Raw genomic sequence first — 10147 nt, forward strand, 5'->3', positions numbered from 1 at the left:
ATTTAGTCGTAATGGTCTTGTTACTGTACGTAACGTGGTGCTAAGGAGTTGTCGGGTCACGTGCCAGAGGTCCATCAAAATGGGCTCAGAAGATCATTGATGGCTTGGGCTTTAATATGGGCCCGGGTTAACTTGCCCTACATACAATTTCCCCCCTAGAAATAGGTATAGAAATTTTTTTTTTGCTATTTATCCTCGTTTCCGTGCACAAATTCACAAAACTATAGACGTTTATATTTGTGAATATTGTGCGCATGTATCTACATATGACTAGTTGATGGTATGCTGGTAAAATATTATGGGTGATAGATGGTGATGCTACCTACGGCTAGTATCAACAATGTACCTACATACATGTACCTATAATCAAAGTTATAAACTTCATAGCGGTCGGAAAGAATGTTTGTAATTTTGGAACTAATCTTTAATATAAAACTCTAGTAATATATGTAATGTCTTGCCTGGCCCTATAGGTTAGCATATATGTGGTCCAAGAAATTGACCCAAGGGGTGAATTTTAAGTAGATGGGTTAACCAAATCAGTTCATGAGATTGGGTCGACTTCGAACGTTTAAGCAATGTATCGATATAGGTACATGTGTCTTAATACTGTTATACAGCTCCATTTTTTTTTATTCTTTCATAAATGTGCCTAAATAACTCTTTTCGGTCATCATAATCAGCGAATAGCTGAAATGCCCCCATTTATGTGAAGTTCCCTTCTTGTTGATCTGGAAAGCTTTGGTTTGTTTTTTCTATCACGTATGTAGTTATATATAATAGTATTATGTACAAAATGAAAATACTTCACTACATGTACTCACCACTACTCGCCTTTGTACGGAGTCTGGGTGCAGTACAAGTCCAGTCAACCAGGATTGGCAATTCAAATATATGTGTTCTCTAAAGTCTTCAAGCCAATCATTACTATATTTACTTGATTAGGACATGTGACCCGGAGACTTTTCGGCAGCGCGATTACTCGTAATTTCACAGCGTTTCCGAACACAGCCAATATTGCATGGCATACAAAAAGGATGGATTTGACGCTTTTTTGTATGGTATGCAATAGCAGTCGTGTTCCGAGTACATGTTCGTTCCACTAGGGCTAAGTTTATCTATCGCGAAGATTAGATATCGAAGGCAAAGTTGTAAGGTCCGAGCTTTGGGATATCCGCTTTCTAAATGGTCGAGTTGATAAAAGCCATACTACATAGCATCTGATTGGCGTTGAGAGATGCGCTAGCTGTTGCCCAATCTATTCTTGTATGGTACATACGCAGATGTCTCGGTTATGTGCGGCCCTCGATTTACACTTTCATTAGCATCACAACCTTATAAAGCTCCTTCCCCGCAACCTTTTGATAATTACATCCCAACACTTCGGTTGCCATCATAATTACCTTCTCCGAAACAGTCCAATCTATATTCATCAATCATGTAAGCATTGATCTTTTTTATGAGAGCTATAATGATGCTTATTGATATTGATGAACTCCTTTAGGTACACCGCCTCGTTTGCCTTTTTCGAAGCTCTCTGGGAAGCTGGGATTTCCCATTGTTTTGTCAACCTGGGCTCTGATCATCCAAGTAAGTAATAGCCGTAAGAATAAGAGGCCAATTGAAATCTAATTGTGCCCCAGGTATCCTGGAAGCTATGGTCAAAGGCCAAAGAGAAACCCCAGACAGGTTTCCTAAGATTATTACATGTCCGAATGAGGTAAGACGCCTGATTCTAGCTTCGGGAGCTGTTTGTGGGCTTCCTAGAGCTTTTAATCTAATATTATCTTCTCTTTTGATAGATGGTAGCTCTTTCAGCAGCTCATGGTTTTGCGCAAGTTACTGGCAAGCCTCAATGTGTCATTGTCCATGTAGATGTTGGCACACAAGGTCTTTAAGCATTCCTGGTTATTTTGTGATAGCTAAAGCTTACAAAACCTAGGTCTTGGTGCTGCTGTTCACAATGCTTCATGTGGTCGCGTTCCTGTTCTGATATTTGCTGGCCTATCCCCCTTCACTCAAGAAGGAGAAATGCGTGGCAGCCGAACCGAATTCATCCACTATATTCAGGACGTACCAGATCAACGTGCCATCGTTGCACAGTACTGCCGCTATACGGCTGAGATCAAAACAGGAAAAAACATTAAACAGATGGTCAACCGTGCTCTCTCGTTTGCCATGTCAGACCCAAAAGGCCCAGTGTACCTTACTGCAGCTCGAGAGGTATTGGAGGAAGATATTGAGCCGTACCATCTAAACCAAAGCGTTTGGGACCCTGTCTCGCCTGCTGCGCTGCCCGAGGACGCTGTAGAAACTATTGCAGAAGCTTTTCTTGCGGCAAAAGAGCCGCTGGTATTGACAGGATATGCCGGGCGTAATCACGAGGCTACGAGGGAGCTTGTGAAGCTTGCGGATGGTTTACCAGGAGTGAGAGTTCTTGATACCCTTGGTAGTGATATGTGTTTCCCTTCAAATCATATCTCTTCCTTGGGTCTTGGGTACGGTGTACACGAACGCATCAGAACCGCAGACATGATATTAGTTATTGATTGCGACGTGCCTTGGATCCCAACTCAGTATGATCCTTAGCTCTACTCCAGATATGGGAATTATTGCTGACCTGGGTAAAGATGCAAACCCTCGCCTACAGCAAAAATCTATCACATCGATATTGATCCGCTGAAGCAGCAAATGCCCGTTTTCTATATCGATGCACATGCTCGGTACAGAGCGGATGCTTTTACTGCACTGAGACAGATCAATGCTCGTATCTCAGCATCTCCGAAGCTCCAACATATAGATACGGCATCCCGTTTAAAAACGTTGGAAGCTGAGCACAAAAAGCGGATGGACGAATTTGTAGAACTTGCAAAGCCCAGAGAGGATGGCATGGTTTCGGCGGCATATGTGACAAAGCGCATGAGGGAAATCATGCCTAAGGACGCAGTTGTACTCCTAGAAGCGGTTACTCAAACAGTAGCTGTGGCAAATCAGCTGCAAAGCGTAGAGCCGGGCAGCATCATAGGCTCAGGCGCAGGTGGACGTAAGTTATTTTTTTCCATTGAACTCGAGTATATTATGAGCAATGCTGACTTATCAACAGTTGGGTGGTTTGGAGGCGCAGCAATTGGAGCAAAGCTGGGGCTCGATAACGGTAAAAATAACTCCGGTAAATTCGTTGCCGCCGTCGTTGGTGACGGAACGTTTCTATTTGCTGTGCCAGCATCAGTATATTGGATTTCTCGCCGTTACAATATCCCCTTTTTGACTATTGTGCTGAACAATGATGGCTGGCACGCCCCCTTGCGATCTGCAAAACTCGTACATCCTGATGGATATGCAGCTCATGCAACCAATGAAGAGCTGAATATTTCTTTCAGGCCTTCACCAGATTACGTATGTTTTTATGAATGTTTCATTCAGAGTACCATGATACTGACAGCGATATCAATAGGCTGGAATTGCGAAAGCGGCAGCAGGCGGCCAGGTTTGGGGAGGAACCGCCCATAATATTGAAGAAATGGAGAAGTTACTAGTGGAGGCGATCGAGACAGTGAAGGGTGGAATGAGCGCTGTCCTGGATGTACACATCGTTTAGCGGGTTGCCTTTAATGGAAGCTGGCATAGAAATAGTTGTAAATGTTAGTCAAGGATCACAATCCTTCCAGTACCAGGTATTATCTGGCCGGATATCGCTAGGATAGCTTATGGATTGTATGTAAGTATCAAAGTAGACTCACATAATAGATGATCCTATACCAAGAGAAAATATAATTTCTCCACCTCCGGGACTTTTATAATTTAGCTAACATATTGTGGTGGCATTCTTCCTCTACAATCTGCTAGCACAGGAGCTAGGAGAACAGCGCCCCGACTGAGCAGAGTTAACCGTATACAATTATGATAGGTTTTGCTGTACATATAAGACATTCGAGAATGTTCTTTAATATTCTTCTCCTGGCCGCTCACGGGGTAATAAAGGCATATATCATGTAGTCATCACCCGGGATAGTTACAAGTGTTTGTCGATGCCGAATTATAGCATCCAAATTGGGTATTACATCATGGGAGATCACTCGTGGCTTTCAAGGCTCAAACGAACTAAGTTCAAAATCTACATGATAGCAACCGTTATGGGCCATAGTAGAAATTGAAAAATCATAAACAAGACGGAGAGATATTCTGGGCCATAGTGGAACTATTCTATACCGGGGTAGGCGGCGCTATAAGTAATTAGTGATGTTTGGCTTTCGCTGGTAGGACGGTACGAAAGCAGGTCTATCCCCGATATATCAAAGTGTGTCTTTCTTCCATTCCTATGAACAATCTTTCAGCTAGCATTCGAACAGACACGTTGCAACCAGCACCACCTCCACCCCGCGTGCACATGCATAGGCCCGGCGCCCGCATAGACGTAACTTATAAGACTCGGCCTTATGCGCAGCAGGTCCAGCTATTTGGAATTGTAAAAAGTTCACAAAAATTGGCAGCCTCTCATCAGACCACCACTTACAGGACCGGTTGATAGACAGCACTTTCACTGCAGCTCTCGCAGCTGGATTTGATGGGTCAGGTCAATTTGAGTAAAAGCTGGCCCATTATGGCATTTTTGTATTGCCTCAAAATCAGATAGTTAATCTGGTATGTTAGAAGTCTCGACCTCGAACAGGCTCACTTTACATAATCTCAGCTCGAGACGATTCATAGACCATTTTAAAATTATTGCTAAATGGTATGAAACATTGAATGTGACAAAACCAATTAACTACATACGCTGCGGGTGGTACAGCACTGAAACTTAGTTTAGTTTAGATTGGATAATTTGCCCTTTCTTGGTTAGAATCCTGAACCTGAGAAGCTACTGTCATAGTTACATGTATTGTTTAAATACTCCCTTCCTCCCTAAATATATATGTCTATGGAGTAAAAGGAAAGACCTGATATGAGATTGTGTTTATTTAAATCATAAGATTATTTAAAATTAGATATAATAACATTGCTTACATATGTAGTCTGGATTTCCAAGGGTTTTCATCATATACTGCCAAAACGTCCCTAATATATAGCTAGCCTTTGAATATATTATTTACCGATGTCTCAATCAAGATTTTGCAACTACCGGAGCGATTGGTACATCTGCGGCAGCAGATCCAGCTCCATTGCCAGACTCAACACCAGCCCCAGTCATGACAGGCAAGTCTGTTGTTTTTGTGGTACCTGTTTCTTGCGAGCTTGTGCGAGAATAAGTTGGTGGTGGCATACCGGTCATTTCGTCAGTCGCGCCTACAGCGGTGGGTGAGGCAGGGCTCGTAATCGGTGTCTCATTAGTTGTTAGACCAGCGCATTGAGAAATAATTTCATGCCATTTGGCGGCCTAGATAGGCAAGTTAGTGGTTTGATTATTGGATAAACACTCTATTGAGGTGGAAGTACCTCGGCGTGTGAGGTAGCTTTGAAAGCAAAGTCATGCTTGGTAAATCCCTATTCAACCGGGACAGTAGTAAGCATCAATGTTACTCAAGCGATAAATATAGATTTTACCTTTAAAGCTCCACCGATTTCCTTTCCAGAGATGATGAATTTTCCATTGGGTTCTTTAGACAAAGCGCCAACGGTGCAATCAGGTAAATAAAGACTTGTCTCCGGTTCCGGCTCCTTGCTGAAGTTCTGTTTCACGTTTACAGGATTAGTCTATCTAGAGTGTTTGTGCTACGCTTGAATTGAGCACCTACATCGTTGTCCTTAAACTCATGTAGATACTTGCTCGGAGTGACCACATAGTAACCAGTGCTGTAGCTTCTCATAATCTTTCCCTTCCTCTGTAAGGGTCCTTCTATCAACGCCTTGGTACTCTTGTGATCCATATTGGGATATTGAATCTGATCTACTGATCTGGACGGGACATTAGGATCTATCAGAACATCACTCTCCCTTTTCATAAAACCGTTCCATTCAAAGTCTAACGGAAGTTTCTGGGCAACTCCTATCATGATTATTAATTGTGGGCCTCTAACTCTAGTAGTAGGGTATTGCGGCCAACGTACCAACTATATCACCGTATAGCGCCTTTTGTTTATCTGCTTGATTCCCAACATGCTTATAAAATTCTGCCATGGCCTGTTGGATAGTTTGTAGAATATGGGACTCGAACTGCTGCATGGTGTTTTGTATAGAGAGGAGCTCTTGGCGATTGGCATTTTCTTCAAGAACCTGCTTATGCAGCCTGTACAGAATACCTCTCTTAAGGACATAGGGATCGCTGTCAGGTTTCGGTTTACCACTGGAATTATGGCTGTGGGTTCCCGGGATATGGATATGCATCCCTCCACTAGCAGGTTGCGCGTGAGAGCCAACAGAGTCAAAAGAAGAGGCATGTTGCCCAAGAAGCTCAATGTGGTTTTGAGTGTGATTTCGCGCTTTTGAGACAGCCTTTAAGCCCTTATCAGCGGCAGCACGTATTACTTTGGCCCTTTCTTTGATTTCGCGGTGAAGTCCTTCTAATATTGGGAGTACTGCAAGCTTTAGAGCCTTTTCAGTTTCGGTATGAGAGTGGGATATCGCCTGGGTGTTTGTGCGGATGTTTTCGAAAAAGCTAGCAACACCTCCAACCTCTTGGTCTGTACTCATGCCAAAAATTAGCCACTGGCACCTACAAAATTCTGGAGCCTATGTTTTAAATACCGAAATGCCTTCCCTCCCTCAACGGCTCAGAGACGGTCTAGAAGTAATTAGCAAGACTTTTAATTCTGAAATTGAACAAAATATGAAGCCCACCTTCAACACCTTTTCGTATTCCTTTGCAAGCTCCTTGTGGACCTTTTCTGTAGATTCGACATATGCCTCTAGGTATCCGACAGCATGTTTCCAGGCTTGTAGTCTCTCTACAAACAATGCACCGATATCACCCTTCTCAGTTGGAACTGCATTTGTTGAAGCTACCGAATCGATAGTGTCATGCCGCGGGGGGGGCTGTTCGGCCACCGGTTCAGCAATCGGTGTCTTTTCCTTTTTACCTAGACCCAGCATTGTTTGTTCTTGTTATTATAGGGATTTGTGGATGAACTGATCTTTAGTGATGAAAACTGTATATTCTGTTGTGGTGATTATATTTATTGTTGGAAGCTCCAAATGTGAGGTCCCGACGCGGGGAATATATCATGTCGCGCCAAGGCTTTTGAGGACCAGACCAGGGAGCCTGATCTATGCGCTCGCCTATCGTCACCTGCATGCAGTTCCACTGGACCTTCAACCCTGACGTAGCTTCGATCATCAAAACAATGACGCTTGCGGTGACGAGGAGGCTTGCCCAATGAACCAGATCATACACCAATTTCCTTGAGGTCTTATTTGTTATGCCACGTTTTGTGAATTCGAAAACAGCAAAATTTTATGGTCACGATTCTCACCTAGCATCACTCGATAGGACTTACGGAGTAGGAGCTGCTATGGAGAACATGGGTGGGGATGCATGGCAATCAAGCGATCTGAGCCCTGGGCCTTGGATTCAACACTTGGATACTTCATATTGATTATTATTCAACCAGACCAATCAAATCAAAACGTGTTAGACCCTTGGATTAGTTAGTGCTGGGGCTCTTAATCAACCCTTCGGATGAGGCAATGCTTGGACCCTACGTCCCTACAGTAGATATATACATGTATTCAAAACAACACAATTTAAACCCCAGCACCCGTACATTTGGAGTCCCTTGTTGATGGTTGTCACGCTAGTTCAAAGATCAATTACGAAAAACCAAAGGTAGACATTAAAACTGGTTGTACGCATACAAATATAAAGGTCGTCTTAATCGTCAGATAAATCCATATAAATCGGGCGACTTACCATAACAACGCCTAAAAAGGCTAGTATTTGACTTGGAGCTCCATATTTCAGCGATTGAATTATTGTTTACTAACTGTAAACATTCATACACTATAGTACCTTAGTAGCGACCTCTAATTGGAGTTTAGTAAGCTATCCTAGGCTTAGCCCCTTTGCTACCTAATCCGGACACTTTCTCCTGAAAATCAGTGATGGATATTCTCTGGGATTTGTCTTGGATATTCCGGACCGTGTATTACACGTGTCAAGGCACGACGACTTTGTGGAGGAAAGCCACAAGGGTTCTTCCATAACAGCTACTCGCCGGGAAAAACTGTTGAAGCGAATTTGCAAAACCAGTTCCGACAGTTCCTAAAATATTTACACGGATATGTATACTATAATATTTCCCCAATATCGTACTAGGTTGAGAAATCCTCTGGTAAGAAAGTCAATGTGACCTGTGATTGGCCCTTGAAAATTTCGAGATAAGTTGTTTTTATTCATCAAACTATCAGTAACACAGTAAAGAATCGCAAAATAATATCTCAAGAAGATATAGCGCTAGCTATAGTAACGCTAGAAATGAGGCCATATGGGTTTCAAGGGGTCACCAGAGGGGAGACAGTACCCTGAATGTCGGAGACAGAGGGGTCACCTGTAGAATTGTATAAAGTTGCCCATAAGTGTAGTTTAAATACGTATGTAATTATTCAGCGACCTTAGTACTAGCTAACGATTCTATGAATCACATAATCCCATATTAGCATGGAACTTTGAGTATCTAACGTACGTGCAAGTTAGTGAAGTACCGAGTCATAGTGATGGGCACAATATAAGACGAGACGAGATTAGAGCATAGTCTCGTCTCGTCTTGTAATACTATGTGTTAGAGTTCATGTTTTGTAATTGCTAATACTTAAGAGTCGGTCTTGCTGAAGTCTCGGGACTTTGTAATCTCAGGTCTTTCCCGCCTAAAACGACATAGATGACTTCATAGTGAGAGTTTTGAGGAGGGTTAGGGTTATCGATTCAAAATTATGGTCGAAATTAATGAAATAAACATATTTTTAGCTTAAAAACAAAGTCCCGAGACTAAAATGGCCTCGAGACCTTGCATATTGAACCTAACATGGTCTCGTCTTGTCCAAAGTATCGTCAGGTTTTGTCTCATGCCCATCACTACCGAATCAGAATCTAGGCTGGCACTTCGTACTACTCACGCGGTCGATTTGATGAATTGAAGCCGCCCAAAAATCTGTGGCGAGTGATCTAGCAGCTAATAAGAGCTCACCTTTTTGCAGTCTTTAGATAAATTACCTTTTTTTGTCAGAACAGCTTCAACCCAGCAGCGCGAATAGAGTACTTACCCCCTTCTGTATTCGGATTGTGTGAGTAGCACAATAGAAATGTGTTGATGGAAAGTAACACAACTACATGTAGTCTGACTTGGTACATTTAGAGCCTAGGCCTGGATAATCATGGAGTATAATTCGGTTAGAAAGTAGAAAGTAGAAGTATGTATTATCCCAATAACAGTGACATTCGGTGTCCGAACAACTAAGTACTACATGTAGTAACTTGTAGTTAGTTAATATCAATTGGTTCTTACCTTTTGAAAACAGTAATATTACGTTATAAATAACCCTAACCCTACATGGATCAGTGGTATCAAAAAAGTAAACTGCAGTATAATGAGTCGCCCCAGATAGTGTTACAGAGAAGAAGATGGTGAATGGGGGGAGGAATAATTATGAAGCTCTCAAATTCTCAACTTAATCCGGAGTGGTGACACTTGAGAAGTTGGCCATTAATATAATGGCAAGACACCTAGCCTTACATGTACCTGTACGTAAAGTTTCATCACTCCAAGGCATACGGGCCAAGAAAGACCACAAAGACCGCGCGAAGTGTAGTTGATTTATTCGCTGCGAGAGGGGGCTGGTACGTGTATGTTATTATATTAGGGTTGGAGCTGCGAATTATATGCAACATCCTTATATTCACTACTCACAGAATATCGACATCAAAATTTATCACATACTACTTATAAGCTTACCAGTCTGTCCCCAGTGACCTTGTTCACTAGTCTATAAGTATCGTGATTTTCAGCGGGTTCTCGGTTAAGATTGTTTGAAACAGACAACCACTATGTAAGTATATATGTCCTCAATTTTTAGGCTGTGCCCTGGATAGGCAGTTCCTTTGTCCAAAAGGTCCCAAAGTCTTAATCTCCCCAGCTGGGTTCTCGTGGTTTGAGACCAGTTGTTTTTGTCTAGTTTACTGTCTTTAACTGTCTCGGGATAAAGTGCTCTTGACATTCTC

The 10147-nt window shown here is 42.5% G+C and overlaps 2 protein-coding genes across 2 annotated transcripts; one reads left to right on the plus strand and one right to left on the minus strand.

The window, feature by feature from the left end:
- Positions 1-1268: 1268 nt before the first annotated feature.
- On the plus strand, positions 1269-3598 carry LAJ45_01905 (uncharacterized protein; the record flags this gene model as incomplete). The annotated part of the gene is made up of 9 exons (XM_046111497.1): positions 1269-1271; positions 1418-1440; positions 1505-1590; positions 1644-1720; positions 1803-1890; positions 1943-2576; positions 2631-3043; positions 3104-3396; positions 3455-3598. The coding sequence occupies 9 exons, from the start codon at positions 1269-1271 to the stop codon at positions 3596-3598; spliced, it is 1761 nt and encodes a 586-aa protein (XP_045975441.1).
- A 1503-nt stretch (positions 3599-5101) lies between these two features.
- On the minus strand, positions 5102-7026 carry LAJ45_01906 (uncharacterized protein; the record flags this gene model as incomplete). The annotated part of the gene is made up of 7 exons (XM_046111498.1): positions 5102-5374; positions 5434-5481; positions 5542-5667; positions 5733-5983; positions 6045-6617; positions 6682-6718; positions 6775-7026. 7 exons carry the CDS (start codon positions 7024-7026, stop codon positions 5102-5104), a joined length of 1560 nt encoding a protein of 519 aa, XP_045975442.1.
- Between the last annotated feature and the right edge of the window lie 3121 nt (positions 7027-10147).

The sequence above is a fragment of the Morchella importuna genome, assembly GCF_003444635.1.
Source record: "Morchella importuna strain M04M26 chromosome Unknown Morimp01GS003, whole genome shotgun sequence".
Classification (NCBI taxonomy): domain Eukaryota; kingdom Fungi; phylum Ascomycota; class Pezizomycetes; order Pezizales; family Morchellaceae; genus Morchella; species Morchella importuna.